This window comes from Pithys albifrons, chromosome 3, assembly GCF_047495875.1.
Source record: "Pithys albifrons albifrons isolate INPA30051 chromosome 3, PitAlb_v1, whole genome shotgun sequence".
NCBI classification, from domain to species: domain Eukaryota; kingdom Metazoa; phylum Chordata; class Aves; order Passeriformes; family Thamnophilidae; genus Pithys; species Pithys albifrons.
This window is the reverse complement of record NC_092460.1, coordinates 38,355,907-38,381,084: the sequence shown is the minus strand read 5'-3', so window position 1 is coordinate 38,381,084 and position 25,178 is coordinate 38,355,907. Positions and strand designations below refer to the sequence as shown.

Genomic DNA, 25,178 nt, shown 5'->3' with positions numbered 1-25,178 from the left:
TCCAGGAAGTGTGAGAAAATGATGTGCTTATGAGATGATGACACTTGGCTCGAATCATCCAAAAAGCCAAAAGACACCCTCATTCCCCTCATCATGAGCCCTTGTTTAGAGCTCTTTTAATTCACAAGCATTTATCTCAGTCCTATGTAGTCTGCACAATGTCAGGTGTAGGCTGCTTGTAGACTTCTTGTAACTTCAGTTACATTTTTTTCCCCAGACTTTACACTTTATTACGGAATTGTTGATCTCTGGAATTTATTGGCTTGCTGAATTCAGAAGAACAGCCATTCCTCATTTCGCTTAAAAGTCTTACTTCCCTTGTGCTGTGTATTTCTTGATGAGTGGCATCTGTAGCAAGGGTTGGTCCTCTCTCAACTGCCACTTAGTCCCCAGTAGCATAGGGTACAAGCATATATCCAGAACAGCATTTATTTTCATCTTTTTGAGGCTGCTGAGGCGGGGGAAAAGCTTCTTGCAGGATTAGGAATTTACACTGTGATCCCTAAATCCGGAGTTCCTCTCTAATGCAGAGTTTGTGTAGGCCAGTTTGTTGAGTATCATGGGTGGCTGTGGTCATGGGGACTGGTGCTCATAGTATTGGCACCAGCTATTGAACCACTGGCAGCTCCCAGTCCAGTAACACTGATGCCAAATATTCCTTTGCAAACAGCTGATGTGCCAGCAATAGCATGTCCCTTGCAGTTTAGGTGTTTTGATTCATCTTTTTGGTTTTTCTTTTATGCTGATGTCCATCCTAAGAAACATGAAAGAGACTGTAGGAAGGGATAATGTTTTTCTCATATGCACATGTGTCTGCCTATAGAAAATAGATAATACAGTTTTAAAAAACCCAATTCATTCAGGTGTCTTGCCTCAGTTTGTAAAAGCTGCCCATCAGGACCTTCAAATGTTCAGATGTTGTGAAGTTGTTTTGTTGGTGTTTTGCCATCACTAGTGAGGTGTGTGGGAGTATTGCTGTGGGCACCTGGCAAAGGAGGCATTAGTGACGTTGCTGAGCATTTATGACACCAAGGGTCAACTTCAAGATTATCTTCTTAAGTGAGGTAGAGGTATTTCAGAGATCGTAAAAAAAAGCTTCTAGAAGCTCTTTGCTAGTCCCTTTAACTGAGGTAGAATTAAAGACTCTCACTCAGAGAGTTTTTAAAATGTATTCTTACTACATCTGCCTCTCATCCCCTGAGGTATATAAAAGATGTGTAGATGTTGAATTTAGGGACATGGTTTAGTGGTGGACTTGGCAATGTTAATTTAACAGTTGGACTCAATCTTAGAGGTCTTTTCCAATGTAAATAATTCCATGATTCTATTTGAGCCAAAACCTGACATAACTCAAATGTCCTGTTGTGATGTAAAGGAATTGCTTGGACTTAAAGTGGTAGCAGTGGAAGTTAGGAGTGCATACAGAATGTGAGTTATTGTGACTGAAAAATCAAACACAAAACACAACGTAAGTGCCATGTTTCCTATTATTGTGGTTGTTTACTTCACTCCATCTGAGCCATTTGGAATGGGGACAAGAAGAGATCCTGTAGTTTTGTGGCAGCATTACATATACACATCAGAAATCCACTGTTGTTGGTGTGGAAGATAGTAGGGTTGGAGAAACTGTCAAGACACCGGACAAGTGTGGAACAGATCTTTTTAGTTTTACTGTGAGTTACATGTTTAGTTTTCTTCTTTAAAACAAGACGAAACAAGCAGTGCCACATGTTGCAGTCCCCCTACAAGGAGGAAGCAGCCGTGCAGTGTTACCAGTGTGCATGTGAGTGACCTCATGTGGTATTCTCAGAGCTTGATTACGGATCACTTTCCTGTAATCTTGATTTCAGTATAAAACACCCTGTGACTGGAAGGGTTTCCTAGTTTGAAGATCAGCAACATGATGGCCTACTTAGGGCAATGTGTTACATCATTTGATGAGACACTAGGGTGTCAAGAATACCACCGAGACGTAAGTTGTACGTAGCACAGCAGAAAGAGAACAGTCCAGAAATCGAATTTTATCATTTTACACACACATTAGATATTAAACAGGTGTTTCAACACCTCATGGCATCTGAATAATTAGCGCAATGAACAGGAAAGGGAGGAGAGCTCAAGTATTTACCTAAAGCAGAGGGCTACCAGTTTTTCTTGTTTAGATAGGTCTCAAGGAGGAGTCCCAAACTCTGATAGCTCCAGAAACTGAGAAAATTAAAGGAAAAACCTGTACTTGATAAAAATGTTTTTTCTCCCCTGCCCAAATGGGTTCCTGTCAAAATAGGGTTTCAGTTGCAATAACTTAAGGTGACATTACTGTTAAGTTTATTGCTTTCAAGCCATGGGCAGAATGTTTTCAAGGTATTTAATGCCTTATGGTAATATGGTTATTTTAAATGATTCTTGATTGGTAGCACACTTGCCTTATGTTCTTTACATGCTCTTTACCCAGTCACCATGTATGACTGGTCTGAGTTCTTTTCAAGGGTCATCTGAAACAAACTCCTGTTATATGAAAGTGAAGGCTGAGACAACAAGCAGTAAGCATTTAGAAGATAAGAAGTTTACCTGAACTGAAAGTTGCAAATTAAAGATTAAGTAATTTTAACAGCATGTGGTTTAGAGTTCTGTAGTTTCTCAGCTCCTTTATTTTCCTGTTATTACTTGGATTTTGTCAGCAATTTATCCATCAAAACAGTCTAGTTCACGAACAAACAGTCTCGCTTACAAAGGAGCTAGAGCCAACTCCCACTAGAACCAGTGGAAAAGTTTTCATCGAGTTCAGTGGGTTTGGTGTCTGGCAACCTTTGATATGATTAAAAGAGAATAAAAACTTGTGACTGGACATGTTAAAGAGAAGTTAAAAAATATGCAGAGTACTGTTTTCCTTCTGAAAAGAGAATGGACACAACTATCAAGTTTCCTCTCACCCCTGCCTTGCAAAATGGTATAGCCCGTTGATACCTTCCTGAGGCCAGTATATGACTGCTCTTTGAGGGGGAGCACACCTGCCACCCAGGTGGCAAAGATAGGGTGTTTATTTAATACATTTAATTAAGTCTTAGTATAGTATTTTTTTCCAGTATTTTTTGTAGTGCAGAGCAATATGCATTTCACAGTTTTGTGGTTCCTTTTATCTGGACAAGCTTAAAAACACTGTTTCAATAGCCCTAGAGTCAGAACAAATGGAAAATTGCATGTTGAAACCTGAAGTTTGTCTTGTATTGCCACATGAAACTCACGAAATAACTTTCAGTTTCTTTTTTTCGATTGTTAAGGTGGAGTTTGTACTTTTTCCAGAATTTAATTTCAGATTTTGTATATGTAGGTCTCTGTGTAATATATTTAATAAGTAAAACATCATCTGACCTGGGCTTTCCCATTGCTGAGCACAACTGCTCTGTTGGTGTAACAGGACTTTAAATAATTTATCTATAAATTAGTTTGAATTCATTCTTTTTCTTGCAATCAAGGTAAAAAAGAAGCATTTCAAACAGAAACAGCAAGTCAACACTGTAAGTAAATTGTAAGTTTAAATGTAAACTAGATGCCTTATGGATGAAGCCCCATGGTGGTTCCTTTCTGAGGAGTGGGTTTTAGGAGACTCTAAAGAGCCTGACAGCAGCTGTGAGTTAGGTGGTCAAACAGGTCAGGTGATTTTGATGCTCTGCTGCTGCCACTGATGTTTCAGCTGATGTTGTTCAGATGCTGGCAGGATCTAATTTTACAGAAGTACAGTATTATAGAGAAGTATATTATTTAGCATGTGTGCTAAAAGGGTAACACACCTCCTCATATAACTGTCATACCAGTGCCAGGAAGGGCAAAAGTGTGCTCACTGCTTTACCTGTCGGTAGTGTGAGACCTCTGTTCCATATCTGGTGATTATTTCAAATAAAATGCTTATGTCCTGATGTAGCATCTTGTTCTTCTTTCTTCTCTTCAAGCATGTTCTTAAGAGAGGTGGCTGTAAGCTTGGTCCTTTCTTTTGTACAGTTTCAGTTCCTCAACTTGCTGTGCTAGTTTATTAAATACTTTGCAAGGCATTAAACTTTAAAAATGTTTAGTGTTTAAATAAATAATTTTACAGCTTCTTACTAAGTGGTGAAGTGCTGAAATGCATTTAACAGTTTTGCTGTTGAGAGGAATACCATGATTTAGGGCAGCATCTCTTAATTATGTTCTAGCAGTCTTGTGAACAAGCAGAGCTAGTGGCAGTAAAAGTCTGCAATTAAGGCAGAGTATGTTGCCTGAAATACAAGATAATTGTCCAGGCAGGATCTTTGGAATAGATTCAGAGACTGTAGTTGCCAATGCTCTCTCTAGGTGTTTGGCATATACAGCAGAGAGGAGAACCCCTCAGGAATATATTTATTACATGGTATGGCCCACTGTACAGTTAGCCTCAGAGCTGAATGTTTTGTGTTTTTTGTCTTCCCCTTCTTACAGGCTCTTAGTCTGGTGCAAAGCTGATGGGTGGGAGCAAAGGTAAAGAATGATGTATTGCAGCAGCAGCCAGAAAACGTCTTTTGTCTGAATTGTAAAATGGCTACTCCATAGTCATCTCCTGATGAATCAGATCTGAGGGGCTGCTTTCTGGAATGAACCCTTTGTAACAACACATCAGCTGGAAGCAGGAGGAGACATTCAGTTGAACAGCTCTTTCCGAAAATGGATTTAACTTTTCTTTTGCCAGTCACTACCAGCATGACCTCATACACTTCTAGTACAATGGTGTGGCTAAGCCTTTGAGTACACAGCCATTACATCATTGCAGCAAATTAGAGAGAGAGGTGGTGAAAGAGGCCTTATTGTTGTCATGGCCGATGAGATGATCAGGACTCAACTCATTGTCGCTGAGAAGCTGGTGGCTTTGCTGGAGAGCGGTACAGAAAAATTGCTACTGATTGATAGCCGCCCCTTTGTGGAATACAATACGTCCCACATCTTGGACGCCATCAACATCAACTGTTCCAAGCTTATGAAGCGGAGGCTGCAGCAGGATAAGGTTTTGATTACAGAGCTCATTCAGCATTCAGCAGCAAAACACAAGGTAGGGGTCATTTTCCTCTTATTCCTTGTATTTGTTTAAAGGAGTTGCTGGAAAGCAACTTGTAATTTTCCTTAGGTATTTCTTAAAAAAAACCAAACAAAACACAAAACCAAACAAGACTAAGGGGACTGAATTTAGCTGAGATCGTACCTGAATAAAGAGGATATTGATTATTATTAAATTTATTGTTGAGATTCTTTGTAGCCTGCTCTTTTCTAAGTGACACAGTAATATGGAGGGATTTAGAAAAAGAGTGTTCTCAGGGTTCTTATGTCTTGCAAAGCACAGACCCTCAAATGGATTAAGGGAGGAAACATTCTCCCCCTAAACTCTGAAGGATTCTTTGGAGTCTGTGGTGATAGGGATTGCTTAGCAGCAAGCAGTCATATGATTTGCAAAGAAACTGCATCTCTGTCAATCCTGGCTTCTACTTGCTGTTTAAAATTCTTTTCATGAGAGCAGTTCAACAGGTTTGGGGTTTTGTTTATTTGGTTTTTTGGGGGGAGGGATGTGGGTTTTTTCCAAATAGTGTTATCAGTGAAAAGAAAATAGCTAAGCTATTTCAAATTAAAGTATGAAGGATTTGGGGTTTTTTTCTTATCTATTGGTATTTGTTTCATGTGCTTTGGTACAAAAATAATCTACTATGTTCTTGCTTTGACATGTTAAACATGATGATGATTTTTTTTTTCCAATACATAAAGTTGTACAGGTTACCAAAATCTGTGTGGCTTAGAGGAAGTTTATGATCTCTTTTTTGTTTATGTACGAACTCCCCAGAAGCAGAAACTGAGGCAGGGCCTTCTTCTAAAAACCTTAGTTTTTAAATCAACAAACCTCACTGAAAGTACAGCATTTCACAAGTGACATAAAACTACCTAATAAATAATTTGTGGAGTGTGCTTCAAACTGCAGAAAATAATGAATTTACAGACTCTCCAAGGAATTAAATCTGATAGGCATATGAAGTATGAAATAAAACTAGTTTGTGTAAAGCTGCATAAGAAATCTATATCTATGTGAACTGCTGAATAGCAAATATGTGGGAACCCTGATGGAAGTGATAATGTGGTGGTTCTAATCACTTTCCTCCTTGTTTACTCTGAGTTGCTTCTATTTCAGATTGAAATTGATTTCAAGCAGGAAGTGGTGGTGTATGACCAAAGCTCTAAAGATGTGACCTCTCTCTCATCTGACTGCTTTCTTACTGTGCTCCTAGGCAAACTGGAGAAGAATTTTGGTTCTGTGTATCTGCTTTCAGGTAAGATGTACCAAGAGAAACCTATGAAACACTGGTATAAGGATAAGAATGAAAAAGCTGTCGGTATAGTAGATGAGTGCAGTTTCACAAATGCTGATATAAAGTTCAGTTATAGCACAGACTTTCCAGTAGTTCTTTATGAATATAGTGACATTCATAATATGTATAATACTTGGAAATTGCATTTTACAGGGGACAAGGTACACCATTAGTCTGTGTAAGTAGAAATGGATCAATGCTGGTGTTTTAGGTGTTACGTGTCTGCTACTTTAGGGTCAAAAAACAGTATAAGAAATGTGCTTCCCTGTTTTTTTAAGTATTGTACATGCTAGGAAGAAAATATCTTCCTTACTGAATTGGTAATTATTACACTAAGAACAAGGGAAATGATCTGCCAGAGAGTTATGGAGATTAGTTTGTGTGACTTTTTAAAGTTCTGCTATCACTTTTTAAAGTGATAGCACTTTATTTAGGTCTTCTCCTATTTTTTATTATTTTTTTTAAATCCCAGGTCAAAGCATCTATAGAAATTCAACTCCTCAGAGTACAGGATTTGTTGGTGTGCTGGTTTAAAGGTAAACTGGCGGGAGAAATGAACCTGACTCAAGAGAGATTACAAGTCAAAGTTCCAATTTACTGAAAAGGCTATAAATACAGTGATACAGAGAAAAATTGGTTTTAACCCACAAAGCCCAGATGCATAACCCAGCACCCTGGGGCACGAGCAGAATGGTGTTCGTTGGCCCCTGTGCTGAGCCCCACGTGGTCCTCCTGAGTACAAAGTAAAAGGAAAGGAAAACCTGTTGGTGAGGATGATGGTCACAGTCTGGTTGAAAGAGGCAGTCGCAGTCCTGTCAAGGTTCTGGTCTTCCTCTGGATCTGACAAGTGGTACCCAAAGTCCCAAAACCCAAAGATTGTATATGTCCAGGTTCAGGTGGAGATGCCCAGTACCTCTCCCAGAGTGGGGAGTTTCACAATGGGTGATTTAATTCTGTGAGTCATGGAATAGTTTTGGAATCTTTGATGGTCTAGGTCATTGCAACTGCCTGTTGTGCCAGGCCCTAATAGCCCATTAGCAGACATGAACTCTCAGGCTGGGTGTGAAGGTGCTGATGCCTCCCTGGAGGGGAGTTACCACAGCTGAGTCATTGGCGTGGAGACAGAAACATTCCCATGCCTCGCAGGGCTCTTTAACACTCAGCTTGTAGCCTGAGGTGTCAGGTGTGCCCTGGGCAGCTGCTGAAAGTGATCCATTAACAGTTTGTCAGAAATTACACAGAGGGTGTAGAACACACAGTTTTGGTTACACCCACATAGTGAAAAACTGGTCCTGGCTGCTGTAACTAGGACAGTTGGTCTTAAGTGTGTTTGTGTCATTATTTCTATCATGGAACAGTAGACCCAGTGTTCAAAAGAAGGAACAAGGGAGAGGCATGAGGTAGATCCAAAGCAGAAAGGAGAGGGAATGATGAATATAAGTAGGAAATCCATTGCAGTGATTGGATTAGTGATCTAATGAAGTGTGTACCTAGTTTCTGAAAAATGCTAAAACTACATTCAGGGACTGAGTAATTAAGAGAAAGGGAAATAACTCCAGGGAAATGCTTCCTTTTAGCAAGAGGATTTCACTGCAGTTTGTAGTGATGTCAGATGAAAGTGATAGGGGAGAGCTTGTGGTACTGAGAGGAGTTTTCCTACTTTATTTTGAAAGTGATTACAGAGAAAATGAATAATTTCTGCACTGAGAGGTGTGTTTGGTGTTCATGTGAAGCTGTACTTAGAGTAACTAAGTAGTTTACGTTGGCTAGATTAAGTGCTTCTGTTTTATTTGCTGACTAGGTAAGAATTACACCTGTGGGTGGTGGACTACAGTATTAAATTAAATAACTCTTCTTTCATATGAGCCACCAAGTAATTGCGTGGTGTCCAGGCACAGTAAATGCTTAATGTAAGAGTGCTGAAGTCAGTGATTAATTTTCCCTTAAATTGAAAACTGTTATTTAAAAAATAAACCCACTCTAGAAGCAGTTCATGTCTTTAGAAATCCTTTTATTGTTCAAATACACAACTCTGCTCCTCTGTCCTGAGGGTTTTTTTAATAACCAGAAGCAGATTACAGCTCCATGCAGCAATCAGACTATTCACAACTTAATTTCCGTGATAAAAAGAGAAACAGCTGTCTAAGAATTGAGAATTAGACCTCATGGCAGGGAGGAGTTGGGGGACATCCTTAACAAGGCCTTTATACTGTCCCTCACTTGCATGAGACAAGGCTTTGATCTTCTTTTTCCTCTGCTGGACTCCCTGAAGGAAGTGCTCGTTGTGTCTGACTTGCTATGACTCTTGTAGGAAAGGACAGGACCAGGAAAGAAGTGTTCTCCACCTTCCCAGTGCACAGTCTGAGCAAACACCAGTTGTGTGTGTCATAATGATACTATAGGAAACTTTTTTGTTTTCATTTCCAGCAGATGGTAATTGTCTGTTCAAGATGAAAATGTTACTTAAAGCACAAATAAGGCAGTAGTGCACATTAGCTGAGGTGAACTTAGCCACGTACAGCTGGCAAGGGTTACTTTGGTTGTTAGAGAGAAAAAGGCAATCTGATGTAATCAAAATCTTCCTTATAAAAAGCAGGATTTGTATTTGAGTGTGTCAAATGGATTTATCTTGGCAAAGATTAGGTTTGAGAATTTCATCTTGTTATTTGTTTACATAGCTAGGATGGGGCTATTTATGAATGTAGAAACTACTGCTGGCTTTAAAACCAGTAGTAGAGGAGTAGAAGGGAAATGCAAGGAAATTATTTACTACTGATCTACTCAGGTAAGTGCTTATTTTAGGTGCTTATTTTTTACATCTGTTAAAAATCTGTCTACTTAATACACACACAAGAAACCTTTTGGGATGTCAGGTGAAGGAGAATGGGCTAGATTCAGTCTTATGGAAAGTTTCTTAGTTTATTGATACGTGGCTCTAGGAAACCAGATAAAATACGTTGTCTCAGCAAGTTGATGATGAACTCACGTAAATGTTTATGGCCTGTAATGAGAGTAGAGGTCAATGCACTGTGGAAAAAGAAAAACCTTTGGACTTGAGTTTTCCTTATGCCACTAAATCTGGTTTATTTAAAATAGTGACCTTAAATAAACATTTTGGGGTAGGAAAATATTTTTCGTTGAGATAGAATAAGGAGCAATTAACAATATCCGAAATTCCTATATCTGTTCTTCTTGCCATCCCCCATTACTGAGCACTCAGTGAGGTGGTTTTTTATTTAAATGGTGCATAAAGGTATGTTCTTCCCTGGAGGTTGTTTTTCATTGAAGTAAATAATGTAAAGACCTCAAAGGAACCCTTAACAATTAGTTCAAGCTCATAACCTCATAAAAATATTTAGAATCTGGTGAGGAATGTTTTCAGGAGTTGAAATATTTGTTTTGGTTCTTAATTTTTAACAATACACAAAATACTGAAATGTGGGTACTAAAGGCTTAATCCCACTCCCATCATGGCATCTGTTCATCTGAGTTAAATAAGATTTAAACAGGGGGATGTCACTTCATTCCTTCTTTCCATATGTTAAGTATTGGATTTATTTGCATGGAATCCTTTTCCCTAGATAAGTGTTTTTATGATTTTTCTGCTTACTCTGCAGGAACAGTTGACTGACTTATGTTTCTTGCTTGAACGATCATTATTAAGGCAGTAAACATCAAGAGTCTTGCTTAAATTCCATTCCACTATGCAAATGGAAATCATTCATGTTCTACTTTCCTTAAACACTTACTGTTCCCTGCTTCTAATCTGGCTTAGTCTTCATGAAGGTTACCTTTCAAATGTTGCCCATGAATAAGATGAAACACAGCTTTTTATTTTGTGTTGACTTTTTTTTTAAAACTTTTTTTTTTGTACAGAAGATTCAATCTAAACACAAGGCTTTCTGAAAAAAAAAATAGAAATGCCTACTTTTCTCTGTTTAAAAACTGTCATTAAAAATTGTGATGGCCTAATACTGAAACACTGTAATGACTCTGAACTGAAACCAAAGCCAGGAATTGTGGTACTCAGGTGGATGTAGAGCAATGGTAAATGTCCAAGAAGGACTAGTTAAACTTCAAAGTACTGTAATGCAGGATCACAGAAACAGTTTTACTGAATTTTCTAAGAATTTTTCAATGCTGCAAGACCAGAATGTATTTTGCCAGTGAACAATGAAGGAGTTATTTTTCTGTCAGTCACTGAAATTGCCACTTAGACTAGAGGTAGCACAGTACTCAATACCATTAAGAACAACTAATATGGAAAACTTAAATAATGTCCCAGTTTATAAAGTGTATGGGCAGAAGGGCAGTTAAAGGTGCTGGAAGCCTTTTGTGAGCTTCTAAAATTTCCTTTACAGTTTTACACCCCTCCCCTCCAGTGCCTGTACACTGAGGTGTAGATCTGTATGTGACTGTATTCCATGCCTCTCATTAAATAGGATCCACCTGATCTAGATATAATCAGGGCTGTGTGTACCTAAATCTTTCTGTAGAAAGCTTGCTGCATGGCTGGAGGTGGAGCTGCTATCCCTCAGTCAGAAGAAGCAGCTGTCTTGAAAAGAGGTCCATAAAATTCTGCATGCTACTTACTACACAGGTTATCTGTATAATTCAGAGAATTACCAGTAGAGAATTACAGATTTTCTAGGTGTCCAGCATAAAGGCCTGCATCTGAATTTCCAAACCACTGAGCCAGGGAGCTGTATCCCTTTTGCTCAAAACCGTGGTTCGACTGTGAAAAGGTGGTGTTGAAAGGTAATTGAGGCCCAAGTAGGGAATTGCCTACTAATGTCTTGCTACCCTTCTGCCTATGAAAAATGTCAACCATAATGTGATTCAATGGATTCTCCTTTCATAGGAGCTGATAAACTCCTGCAGAGCACAAAGCCACTGTAATAAGGAGAAAAAACTTATTGCTTTTCATTTCAGTGACAAATGCTGGTGACATACGCAATAGACAGTCAATGATATCCTAAGCAGAATGAGTATGTAAAGAAAGAGCAAACAGAATGAGTTCAGTGAGATTGGACAAAGACCCTGGAAACAAAATAGTAATTCCCCAGGGACTGTGGCAAAAGGTCATGCTTTTGCTGAAAGTTCTCAAATCATTGTTTCCTCCTGACCTGTCCCTCACCTAACGAAGTGTCTGTACCAAATGGAAGAGTTGCATGAAGGATACAAGGAAAATGAAGCAAGTCAGGAACTTTTCTGCAGTCGTCTTTATCCTGGCAATTTTTTTAGAAATACTTGACACTGGAAGTCCATTTAAAGAAATCTGAGAATAAAAATACCGGTATCTCTAGGACATTTACCATTGTGCTGTCTCTACTTGCCTAAAGCAAAGCTGAATAAGAAAAGCCCAGTGCTCCCTCCCTGCTTTCTCACCAGAAAAACCATTCCCTGTGGCAGAGGAGCAGAAAATCTTAATAATATTCTCTTATAGGTGAAGCTGCTCATTTCTATGTCCTGGAATGACCAGGGCTATGAGACTGAGCTTCATTCCCAACTTCTGTGGTCCCATGCATCAGTTAACAGGGTGCCATGTGCTTTAGTCTGAAGGACGGCATGAGGTTTGTGCTGTCTGATCAATTCCTGGCTAACATCCTGACATCTTTTAGCGTTTGGATTTGGAGTTTGATGACTTATGGGTTTGGCTGACTGAAGTTCTGAGTGTTCCCTATCTGTAAGTCATCCATTTAATGATCAGGTTATCTGCAAATTGAAATAAGTTTAGTGAGAATGAGCTGTTAAATATCCTGCCAGAGGAGGAGAGGTAGTTGCACAATGATGCCAGCTGTTCTGGTATTCTGGCTGGTTGATTACATTGGAACAAGCCTCTGTTGAAAGAGGTAAAAGTCTTGCCGAAGGACTGCCATATTCCCCAAATGGCCCTGTAACCCATGGAGTACAGCCATTGTTGATGGGGAGGAGGCCGGAGTGAGGGAGGATATTAGCTCTGAATCACCCTCTTCAAAAGTCTCCCTCTAATGAATTTTTAATGAGAGCATAGGAAAACTATTACCCTTGGCTACGGCCAGTCCTCTGCGAATATCCTCCCACCCCGTGTACTTAAAATGCAGTTTTCAGTGTTCATTTAGTGCCATGATTGTTTTAAGCACTTGAAGAATGGGAGTGGGGTTTATTACTTTCATATGTGTATCCACTGCTGTCTTTTGAGAGAGAACAGAGTTTGTCTAGAGTAGAGCTCTCATAACATTTCTCAAGCCCAAGAATAACTTGTTAAGTTTGCTTTTGTTTTGGATGCCTCTGGATGCTTGTGAAACTTAATTGACTGAAATTATGCTGAAGGTAGTTTCTTTTTTTTTCTTCAAAGGCGGAAAGGGTAAGTGTGGGTGTCCAGTATGCTCTTTTTAATTGTCCTGCCACTTGGCATATGCCACTTGGGTGGGAGGGGAAGGTTGACCCCATTTTCACACATTCCTGCCCACCTTGTTTGCTTAACCTGCCTGTTAACCTTGTCTTACCAAAGGCAGAAACCCTCCAGGGCAAAGAACTTCCCTTGCTACTGTGCTTGTAAAACACCTGGCATAATGGGGCCACTTTCTGAGTGTCGCTAGAATGAAAACACCGCTGGCTTTCCCAAACTGTGAAACCGTGGATGTTGTGGAGGGACACCGTGTGGCTGAGGAGCAAGATGGGAATGGGATGGCAGCCCTCCTGACCAGGCTCTCCAGCCGGAGCTTATGTAATGGAAAATGGCATGTGTCCCTGCCGAGCTGAGCTGGAATGCAGGACTTGCAATGGCCTGTGGAGGTCTGCAGCTCGTTTAAACCAAGTGGAAACATTGTAGATTCATAAAATTTATAAGTCAGAAAGTTTACAGCTTTCTTCCCTTACAGCAAGGGAAAAATCTATACTGCAGCTTTTAGACAGTTTAATGTTCGATAGGAATGTGACTGGGAGAGTGCTGATGAGTTACAGCATTAAGATCCTCTGAGGCAAAGTAAATATAAGACTTAGGGCTTGTGTATATATATATTTAAGTGTTGTTTTCAGTCATGTTACTTTATCTGCGTGGCACTAATCGGTGTTTACAGTAACAAATTCTAAATTGCTTTAGGAGAAATGTTAATAACCAAAAAGCTAAACATCAGTTACTCACTGCATACCTTTGGTGAAGCTTACTTGAAATTACAGGTTCTAAATATTATGTTTTAGAGGGAGTTGCAAAATTTCCTGGCTTTTTTATTCTTATTTTACTTTAAAAAGGAAAATTAAATGAAAAATATAAGGATAGCAATACTCCTTTAAAAAGGGATGGCAAGATCATATCTTTTAGTATGTGGCTATATAAAATTATGAATAATTAGTGCCCTTAATGAAGAAGCAAATTCTGGATTTAACATAGGTGGAATCGTCTGTTAAATCTGCAAGCTTCAATGTCTCCTCCTTGCAATGCTGTCCTCCTAGTATATGCATGCAGGCTTTTTTTTTTTTTGTGACTCACCACTTGAGTCTTAGATCTTTTCCACTCCCTGCTTTAAAATAGTTGTTTGATGCTGAATTACCACTGATGTACTGTCAGACAATCAGGTGTTGTGGGAAAAGAAAGGAAGTAGCTTCTAGTCTGTTTTCAAGAATTCATTGAAGGAAACAAATTTCTCCCTTTAGGTTCTTCAGACTAGTCAGGATCCAAAGCAGGGGAGAAAGGAGCAGTATCTGATTTGAATGACACTTAACAGAGGAAATGTTGGCATTTTTCTTATCAGTGTACGTTGTTTGTGATCTTTTCCAGCAGACTCCATGACCTGTGAAAAACAGACCCATTCAATGTCTCTCATGTCTCCATCAGGAGCACAGGCAAATCTTTCTGTGCCTCCTGCATGAGGCTCATGGAGCTGCAGTGCCAGCTGGGTGTGCAGGGATGTTGTATTAAACACTTCAGAGGCTTTTCTTAGCCTGAAGTTTTAGGGAAGCCAAGCTCTTAGGAGTTGCCATGTTTTCTGTCTCTCTCCTGTCACCCACAAAAGATGCTTTAAAAACTTGTTGGTCAGCTTCACTAAGCTTTGACAAAAGCTTAATGAAAAAAATTATGAAATTTCTTGTAAGCAATATGGAAATGAGCAGAGACTCAAACTGGTGTCTCTTCCTGAAAACTGGTTTTGGGTGAAGCTGAGCTGGTAGTGGATTTGCTGGTGTGACCAAGCAGCAGTGCTGCGTGGGCCCCAGCAGCACAAAAAGGGCCCTTAGGAGCTCAGGATGCAGTAAGTCCCAAGGATCTGCTGTCAGATGGGCATTGGTGGCAGGTGGGATTCTTTGGTTCTGCAGCCCCTCAGATTACTTGGTTGAAAAACCTGTTTGCATAGTGTGAAAGTGCAAAGCTGCTGTTCTGGCCTTTTGAATTTGGTCTCCATTAATTGGAGAAGATGGCAGAGACATTCCTCCCGATTGCACACATTACCTCTTCTCCAGCGCAATCTTTTCTTCCCTCTGCCTTGGCTATGCTGCCAGGCTCAAGTGGCAAAAGCAGTTGCTGGGGTTCTCCATCAAGCTTCAGATGACAGGATCACTGGAAACACATGAAGTGATGTGAACACCAACTTTCTCACTTTTCTTTAACTGCAAGTTAGGTTTCATGACTACATTTACAAAGAAATAGTATGAAATCCTCACAGCACAAATGCAGTGTAAGCTTTGTTTTTAAGTTCTTAACTGTTAAAATTTGTATATGCACGGGGCTTTCATCTTTTGCAGGTGTTGCTTCCATACTTGGGCAGTTATACAGAAAAAGCAAGTTACAGCTAACAGTAAGGTCTCCTACTTTTATGTTTCCCTTTCCTTGCAGAAGTGCAGGCACTTCAGCTTTTGCTTTTCAATTCACACCCAAACTTAATCCACCTTGTCTATGAAATGTATAGTCAGATCTCTGTTACTGTATGTGCTTTGTCAGCAAGGGTAGCTATCTCCAGATGATTAAGATAAAACTCCTGGTTCAGATCTCTGCAAACATGTGAGGATGAAAAGGAATTACAGAATTGGCTGTTTCAATGTTAATTTCATGAGCAAATGAAAAGAGATACAAGGATTACTTCCTGATATCTACATCACCCCCTTCCCCTCCCCCAGTATGTTAAAAATATGTGTAAATTGAGACACAGGATGGATGGATGAGGGAACATCTGTGCTCTATTCAACATGCATGCAGGAAATACAACTCTGAAGCAGGCCTGTTTGACTAACAGAACCACTGGTAATTACAAACAGCTAACAGGCTGGTTACTGTAGTTTGTCATGTAAGCACTGGGGAGCTGCTCAAGGTGAACTTTGAAAGCTGGTGGGAGGAGAAGGTGGCATTCTCCACTCTTTCCCGCACCCTGCGGAAAAGAAGGGTGTTTAGGAGATGTGGGTGTCAGGAGAGCAAAGGGGATGCTGGGCTGTTGGATGGGAAAAGTGTGCAGGGTATCTGGAGATTTTAATGTGCTCAATGACAGATGAAATTTCACTTGACCAGCTATGATATCCTAAAGCTAAAGCTGCATAACCTGGGATTGTATGAGGAAGGGAGATGTGTTGATGTGAATGAAGAACCATGCTTGCATTTTCAAAACTTATTTCTTAGTAATTGCTGTTTCTGCTTAACTTTTTTACTCTTCCCCAGATTAAATCAGTAACTACCATGTTTACTGCTGATTTGTCTTATCTAATTTTGATCACATCTCTGGTTTGACATATGGTTGAAAGAAATATGAAGACAGGGAGGAGGAAGAGAAACCAGCATAGCATGGAATGAACATAAGAAACATTCACCTGTCCTGTTATGGTGTGATTTAACTAGAAAGGTTTTAGTAAGTATTGGATAAAACCAATGAAATTATTTGCACTTCACAACTTTGTACTAAGTGTTCAAATCAAGACCTTAGGTTTTAACTGACCTTTCATTTGCAAACCTCCATAGTGGTTTACAGAGTTGCAGCTGCAGCATGGGGACTATGTATGACTGTGGAATGCTCATGGTTTGTTTCCACAGAAAAAAACAGAAATGAGCTGATGTAAATGCTTGTGCTTGTCAGTAATTACTCCTTTGCATTAATTTAGGATTTCTGTTTAGTAGTAGTTAAACTAAGTAGTCAAAAAGATCTGGGTGGATTATATTCCCTCAGTGAAAGGAAACTCATCCCAAATCAATAATATTCCTCTGTCATTTGTTGCCACCTGATCCCAAAGTCTGTCCCTCATCTCCTTCCTGTGTCTAGCAAAGTTAGTTGGGAGTTCTGTTTATATAAGGATTTATATAGTCAGTCTACAAGAAAGAACAGATTTACTGTGAAATCTTGATGAAACTTTTTCATCTCTTCTAGATTTGGCTCTGTTTTGTTTTCTGAGTTGGCTGAGAAGGGAACTGAAACTTCTGATACCAGGAGTTCCTTAAAAAACATACCTTTATCATCCCAGTTGTAGTTAGGGAAGTGTCGGAGTCTTGATCAAAGGAGAAGTCTGTAGTCATCACTTTGCAGAACCATAGCAACAGGGCAATTAAGTAGTTTACTGGATCTTGCCAAATTTCTGCTAATGGATATGGAGGCTTGTAAGCAAGAAACACAGGCATTGCTATAAACTGGGTGGTGTTGGGTTATCTGTTACAGCAAAACCACTGACAGCTTTTTGCACCTTGACGTGGTTTTGTAGGAACATCCTGCTGAATGTCTAGAGAGCTGTTTCAGTTCAGTTGACCACCTAGAGTACAGAAAACCTGTATGGTTCATAGCTATTTAAGAGAGAATATTTTGGAGGTATTTGTCAGTCATCTATTTTCAGGGCCGTTACATTTATCAAATAATTCAGTGAGACTCTATTAACCCAGTCGGTCTGTTACTGATCTGTAGATTTATTCTGCCCCCTACCCTATAATTTCAGCATGTTTGTGTGATTGATTTATTACTCACATAAGGCTGGAGTAGTGGTGGGAGAAAGGGTGTTATTTAGAAACTGGCTCCAGAAGTAGAGTGTGTTTTCTCTAATTAAAACAAACTGCACAGTGCTGTCAATGGCCCTATTCCAACTGAAGTAGGTAAGGAGTTTAAAGAAAAATTTGCCTTGTTGAAAAGGTCATCCTCAGATTGTGGAATTTGAAACAAAACCCATTAGATCTTTAGAATCATAGAATCGATTGGGTTGGAAAAGACCTCCGAGATCATCAAGTCCAACCCTTGGTCCAACTCCAGTCCATTTACCAGATCATGGCACTCAGTGTCACCACCAATCTCAGTTTAAAAACCTCCAGGGATGGTGAATACACCACTTCTCTGGGCAGGCCATTCCAATGCCTGATTGCTCTCTCTGGAAAGAATTTTTTTCAGATATCCAACTTCAATTTCCCCTGGCAGAGCTTGAGCCCGTGCCCCCTTGTCCTATTGCTGAGTGCCTGGGAGGCTCGACTTTCTATTCTGCGTTCCCATCTGTAGACTAAATTAATTTTCCAAGTGTTTAAAGTTTATTTCGAAGACAGTCTGCTTCATTTACAACAGAAGTGTAGAGGTAGTCTGAGTGCTTAAAGCACTTTTCTCATAAGGTGCTCCTCTTATGGACTGTACATAGAATTCAGCTTTGGGGACTCATGGGAGCCATAATCTGTGTTAGAACACATAGACGTTAGAAAAATAAATACTTTTCTTCATACATCTTTAGCTACTGAATTTCTTTTTTAATACCTCTCCCTATATATTTTAAAAAAATACATATTTTATAAGTTTGTGCAAGCAAATAGTCAAATGTGCGGTTCTTTAGAACAGAAATTAGTCTCATAATGCTGTGACGGCTCCATGGCCATCCTGTTGTTCCAGACCCCTGTTTGTTGCTCTTAAAGAAATTGGTAGTTCAGCAGGATGAATATACAAGTGTGTTTTGTTGGTGTGGGGTTTGTTTGCTTGTGGTTTTTTTTAAAAGCAAGTTTTCCACATAGGCTGACCAAGAATGTTTTTTTTGCCTTGAGAGTGCCATAAATCAAAGCCAGATTTATTAAAAAACTGCTAACTTTTTGAAAACCTGGTCATAGAAAATGGCAGGGAAGATAGTTTGATGTTTGAAACAAATCACCAATTTCTTGCTTTTTCAAATCAGTTCACTGCAGATACTAATAGGTTAAGATATATTCAAAGGAAAGGAAGGTTCACCTGGAAGCACAGGTAAAATAGGTAATATAATTCCAGACTTACCAATTTGGAAGTTTTGTGATTGAAATTCATGTTCTTAAGATACTGAAGCAACATATTCCTAGGGAAGTGGAAGTAGAAAAGAAGAAATGTGACTTTGAAAGGATGAATGCCCTAGAGGAAGTATTGAAGAATCTAATCTTGAATGATTTCCATTTGCCTTGACAGAGGCCTGGAATAAAAATAAATAAAAAATTACTCCTTACACATATGATGACAGAGCATGGGTTCCATCTCTCAAAATCTCAGGTGTTTTTTACATTAGCTTCTTAGTTAATTTCTTGTCCCAGGTTTCACACAGAAGTGAGACCAAACTGTAGGGAGTTGAGAAGAAACCTTTATTGTTGAACTTTTCCAGTGTAGTCCTTTGCAAAGAAAGCACAGACGTCAAATCCTTGCTTGTGCAGCTTCTTCGTAAGGATTTCTGTTTCCAGCTGTATGGGTGAGAGGATTCAGAAAGCAGCCAACAATATTCCCAAGAAATAAGGAATAAACAAATGAAACCAAAGGCCAATATTTTATTTCTCTTTCTTCCTCACCCTCTCAAAGAACTCCTTAAATTTTATCTGAGGGGCATATACTGCCTATAAATTCAAAGAATGCTTCCTATAACAGAGGGGAAAACATTATGCTGTACAGAAGAAAATTTAGAAAGTATGCGAGAGAATTATTTTGCAAACTCTTCCTGTCATTCAGTGGACACATGGAACAAGCAGCATCTGTGCTGCCTGAACAAAGAGGTTGTAAAGCAAGAAGGAGGAATCCCAGGTAACAGAACAGAAAATGCCAGAGCCAAACCTTTGCTGTATCCCTAGATTTGGTCCTTTAGTTTACAGGTATGGCTCTGTGATGTCAGTGCCTTAGTTTGTCTTACAAAATAGATAAGTTATTTATTTGTTTGTTTGTTTATTTAACTGAGCAGGAATGGTGTTCATAAAATGTTTGATCTAAAATTTGCTTGCTGACTCTTCTTGTTTATTAGATAAAATGGGCTGTTACACACTTGGCTGTTACCTTGGTGTTTCTGCATTCACTAATGATGCAGATTTTAAAATAAAAAAATAGGCGTAATACAGGCAATCGTAATGCAAGTCCTGACAAAACAGTACATTATCTTACACCTGAATAATTTTAATTCATGTCTTCAAACTGTAATAATAGTGAACATAGCATTTGGCAGATTGAGTACATTAATACTTCCAATTTCTTGATGATAAAAAGGTGCCTCATTCTGAACAGGTTATAATTACTCTTCCTTTGGTTAAAACTCTGTTCATGTCTAGTGTGAGGAAGTAGCTGGGGATTTTCACTATGGTTTGCAACTTTCACCCTTACTAGCTGCCTTAAATGGTGAAACAGTCAAGAAAAGCCAGTAACATACTGGTTTAAGCAGCTGCCTCAGGTTCTTCTTCATACTAGTTTATGAAGGTGAAGTATGAGAATCACCTGAGCCTGAGGTTTCGTGAGACTTGGTAAAAGCCAGCTAGCTTTTTGTGAAAATGTGTCAAAGTGTAAGTTTGTTGCTGGAGCTTTCAAAGGGGTTTTTTTATAACTGTGGGTAAGGCCAGTTTGACCACAGCTGGTAGCACAGATGTGTGATGCAGCCCTTGTTAATGGGATGGAAGCTGGGAACTAGCCAAGCAAGAAAAAGAAATGGAGTTTGAGCTTCATGGTATGTATTTGTGTCTGGCACAATATCAGCCTTATTCCCTTCATGCTTCATAGTAGCTGTGCCATGCTGATGGTAAAACAGCCAAGGAGCGTTTTTGGTCACCACTGGGATTTTAGATGGATTTAAATGTGTTATTAATCATTCCACTCTGTTTTTCCTGAGCACTTTAATGCAGTGGTGGGAAATGGTAATGAAAATGTTTGGAGCCATAGTATGGCTAGGGCCTATCAACTGATACAGGTGAAAAACCAGCAAGCATTAAAGGGAGTAGAGACTTCTGGTGGTCTGCTAGGAGAGTCCATGGCCGAGTGAAGTCTTTCCATGTGCAGTCCTCTGTCTGTCCCCCACTCATGGGGGAGAAGCCTTCGCTTGGTGTGGGTTTGAAACATGAAAATTCTTGAAGTGTACTGAATGAAATATGTTAGTTATGGAGCAGCATACAAAATAGTAATGTAGGATTTTTAAAGCAAACATTAATAAATGCATATTGACACTTTACCAAATTGAGTGTACATGATTTTTTCATAATGAACTCTAAGTATAAACCTAACACAAAAGGAGGAAGTGTTTAGAAAACAGCTTGCTGGAGTGGAGACAAAAAGGTGTGCATAGTTTTGATGTGGTGGGTGCTGTGGCTGTTTTTCTGCAGTCTCATTTCCACATTATTAAGAATGGGAAGAGGCATCAAAAACTTTTGAGGAATGGTAGTAATGAGAAATTCCAGGCAGAGTGGGAATACATTGTTGCTGACCTCGCACTAGTGGACTGCACACACCAATATGATGTTCAAGCAAATCCCAAGTTTATTCAATAAAACACAGGTAATATATGACCCCAAGTGACCCCGCCCTAGGTGCGGTGGTCTGACTCCAATTGGTTGAGGCTGGAAACATGTCCTTTTAAGGTGAAACCGAAACTTGTGGGGTGGTCATTCAGACCCACCAAAATCAGGGCTGCAACATCTCCCCCTTTTGTTTCAAAGAACAAAGCAAAAATGCAAACAACATAATACACATAACTCCTTAGCTAACTTATCCAATGGGGAAATTGTTACCATTAGGATCATGCATATTGCAACTTGAACAGAAAGGCTGAAAATTTGAAAATTGAGAAATAACATTTTGAAGATTTTAAATTTTGACTTAACATGGTATTTTGCAGGTTACACATCCCTACCTCCCCCTCTCTTTTCAAAATAGACCTTTGGAAGGAGGTACAGTAACCTTTGTAAACTAACACAAACTAATACCTAAGACATGTATGTTTGGAATTTGCAAACTTACAACTAGTGCAAAACAAGAAACTTTTCTTTCACGCGTGAAATTGTGGTCTTTTTGTGCAGTCATCACCACACAAACCACTGTAAACAAACTACAAATTTTATTAAATTTTGTGCAAAGTGTCCAAGAGTGCAGAGTGACTTCACTTAGCAAAGAAGCAAGTTCAGTCCAGCTGAGCTAAATCTCCTTATGCTATAGTTCAAGGTCCATTCTCAGAACTTCTGTGTGGCCATCACAGAGGCTTGAGAATGAAGCTTTGATTTTTAGTCACTTTATACACTCTTGGTGAAGCAATAAACAAGTGTGAATTCACAGAGAAAATTCACAAAGGCTAAACATAACTACTTACATTCTGCAGAAAATGTTCAGCTGAGGGGACAGGTGTCTTTACCCTTACAGTCTGCTGGGCAACTTGGCAGTCCAATAAACTTAAAACTGCACTTTAACTGAAAATTAACAGAATTTCAAAATACAGGCTAAACAACATGCTAACTTGAACTGGACTGTTCTTGTTTGATTGGACAGTTAATGACTAGTCCTGCAAATAAGAACAGTCAAACAAATCATAATAACAACCAGGATCAATACTCCTTGAATCAGTGCTGCTTCTTGCCAGCTTATTAGGCTCAGGGAATGAACCCATTTCTTTAAAGGAGAAATGTTAACTGTTAGCTTGTCAGAATTATTTTTCACTGCTTGTGCTTCTTTGGAGTGTTTGCTTAATTCTGTGGAACATATTCCTTTAAACTCATCACATTGGTAACCATGAATCCTCAACAAGAATCTTAGGGCTTCTCTGTTTTGTAATACTGCTTGTTCTATCCTATCAGCATCTGTTGAGAAATCATTAAGCATTTTGGCAATGATGTTTAGTTGTTCCTGCACCCAGTAGTTAAGCATTTGCACTAAACATAATGCTTTGTCTACACCAACTGGGGAAGAAACTGCTGCTAGCAAATTTCCTGTATCACTCCAATGTTCTATGGTGTTTTCCTCAGCTTGAGGACTAGACCACTTAACATGCTCTGGTATTGATTGTGTAAATTTGGTCAGCTCGCCTAAGTAACAAGGTCCACTTTTTACCTGGGCAGGTATTCCAGGCCATGCTCTATTACCACAAATTAAGAAATAACCAGGAGGCAACGCTCTTCTCTGGTTACCTTTTGTGTGAACCAATCTTGGTTTTGGGTAACTTGTATTTTGTGATCCAATAATATTCCAACACCAACTGCTATTGGTGTAACTTTTATTATGAGGAGTGACATCTGTGCTTTCCACAGGAAAATATTGCTGTGACCAGTGTTTGTTTGACCATTCTGATACACTGGAATGCACAGGGTGAAATTCAACACATGACTCATTTCCAAGGAGAGCTCCTACTAGCTTTAGCTCTTGTGGATCTCTCTCTAAGGAAGTATTCAATTGCCATATGATATCTGCTATGGTTTCTCCAGTACTACGATAAGACACTTTTGCTTCCTCAATACCAAAAGGAATGAAATTTTTGATGCTATGATAAGGTATTCCTATAAGGCACACTTTGTTTGGTTCTCCTGCTTTAACCATGTTATCTGAGCAGAAATTTTTTAGATTTGCCTGTTGAGAAAGCATTATCCATACATTTTGATTAGTAACAGCAACAAGACAAGTTACAAATGCAAGAGATACACTTAGATACTCTCTGGATTTAACTACCCTTTGAATTATGGTGGCTAGATGCTTTTCATCTGGCTTGACCATAGCTTCTGAAATGGTCTTTTGAGTTACCAGAGGCTTCCCTGTTCTACGAAGGTTAGAAAAAACAGCTAAAGCAGCATTTTTGGATCTTTCAAATCCCTTTTTTACTACATCATGATTCCCAGCTCCCCCCAGCATGTCCCAAACAGAGGCTTCTTTTTCTTTCGGTGCCGTGCCTTTAAACGGCTGCGATGTTGCTCTCCATTCTGGGATACAGCTGGTGGATGTGGCTGTCAGTGATGAAGGCTGCAGGTACCAGGTTGCCGGCGCAGGGGGTTCCAGTGCCGGTGTTGGCAGCTGCAGGCAGCGCGCGGCTATCGGGGTGGGGGTCCTCGCTGGTGCTGCAGAGCTTGTGTCCTGCGCGACCGGCGCCGTGGAAACTCGTTCCCGGGAGGCCTACGCTGTGGAACGCCCAGGGGGAGCTCCGCTGGCTCCGCTCTACTGGGAAGGAGTCTCTCCCCTCTCCATGACGCAGTCGATGGGCGTATCCATCCACGCAGGAGGTGGTGGGGGTGGCGCGGGAACTGATCCGCCCCAGGGGCGGGCGAATTCGGAGCCGACCCTGGCCCCTGCGGGCTGCGGGGAACCCGTGCCTGGTGCATGCGCTGTGATTGGCAGGCAGTAGGGAGGGGGGTTGGGCGGTCCTCGCGCCTCGTGGTAAGGGCGCGCAATTCCTTTGTTTGATTTCGCGGGCTTTGCAATCATGTGGTCTCTTTGTTTTCCTGGCCACGCGGTTTCGAGCCCTGCTGAAATGTCTGCCGCAACAGTCTCCTGCCACAACGGAGCGACTCCGGCATACCCACGGGGCGGCGGGGAGCACGGCGGAGGCACCCCAGCCCCGAGGTACCCGCAGGGCATTGGCAGCGGCGGCGGCGGCGGCGCCGAAGGTGGACGGACAGGGGGAGAGAAACTCCACGGGGTTTGTCCCCCCCTCCACATGTCTCTCTCGGCTGAGGGCATCCCCCATCACGCCTTCTCAGAGCTAGGATTTAAATAAAAGTCACTCACGGTTTGGAATGGCTGGATGTTTTCTGCGACGTGTCTCATGGGATTCCAAGGTTGCTGCTGAGGTCCGGCCGCTTCTACAGCGGCAGCTGGTGGTCTCATTTGCTGTGCACAGGCTGTTTCTTGGTAGTTATAAGGCGGTGCAGACGACTTCTTGACTTTTTGGGGTGACGAACGGCATGGAAAAGCTTTGATTCCAAGGTTGCTGTGATTCTGTCGGGTTTTCCGGAGCAGGAGCGGGCGGTCCCGCGTGTGGGTACGGGAACAGCACAGCGCTGGCTCCGTGGCTCGGCTCCGGGCTCCGCACTTGTGCATAGGGCAGCGGCGATGCCGAAGGGTACTGCAGCGGGGGTTCCGCAAACGGCACGGGCGGTGCCGCGTGTGGGTACCGCAGTGGGGGTCCCGCAGACGGCACGGGCGGAGAGGGGTACCGCGGTGGCATTTTTGCAAGCAGCGGTGCCCACGGCGGTGCAGAAGGATGTTCAGGGGAAAAACTGCCCTGCAGAAGCAGGCTTTTTTCCTTTCTCTCCGGTAGTTCGAGGTTTTTACGGGCTCGTTCTACCTCTAACAGCATTTTCCTTATAGCTGCATATGATGGAATGAGCTGTAAAAATTCTTCGGGTGCAGTTTGCACTAAATTCTATAAATCTGCCCCAATGTTATCACACAATTCTATGGAAAACATGTCATTGGCATCGGTTAAGTGCCTCCAACTGAAGCACCAGTCCAAAAATTCCTGTAAAGCTTGTCTTTCAATGTTTGTTTTTGTAACACGAGCTAGTTTTTCAAATTTATCAAGCAGTAAGTTCGTTTTAGTCGAGTTGGAATTTCCCATGTTTCTTTAACTCACCAGTTCAAAGGTCGTGGTTCTTTCAGTCCACATTCTTCCAGCAGCTCTCAAGGCCACTACAAAAAACTCCCAAGTTTACGGGAGACAGAAGCTCTCGGAGGCTTCTCC

At 40.6% G+C, this 25,178-nt stretch overlaps 1 protein-coding gene across 5 annotated transcripts in view; it reads left to right on the top strand.

The window, feature by feature from the left end:
- Positions 1-25,178, top strand: part of DUSP16 (dual specificity phosphatase 16) — an 80,287-nt gene that overhangs the window by 38,663 nt on the left and 16,446 nt on the right. For all 5 annotated transcript variants that reach the window (XM_071551434.1, XM_071551432.1, XM_071551435.1 and 2 more), the window contains 2 exons: positions 4,450-5,053; positions 6,176-6,314. In XM_071551434.1, coding sequence (XP_071407535.1) covers positions 4,820-5,053; positions 6,176-6,314 — 373 coding nt within the window. In that variant the 5' untranslated portion in view covers positions 4,450-4,819. The remainder of the gene's footprint in view (positions 1-4,449; positions 5,054-6,175; positions 6,315-25,178) is intronic.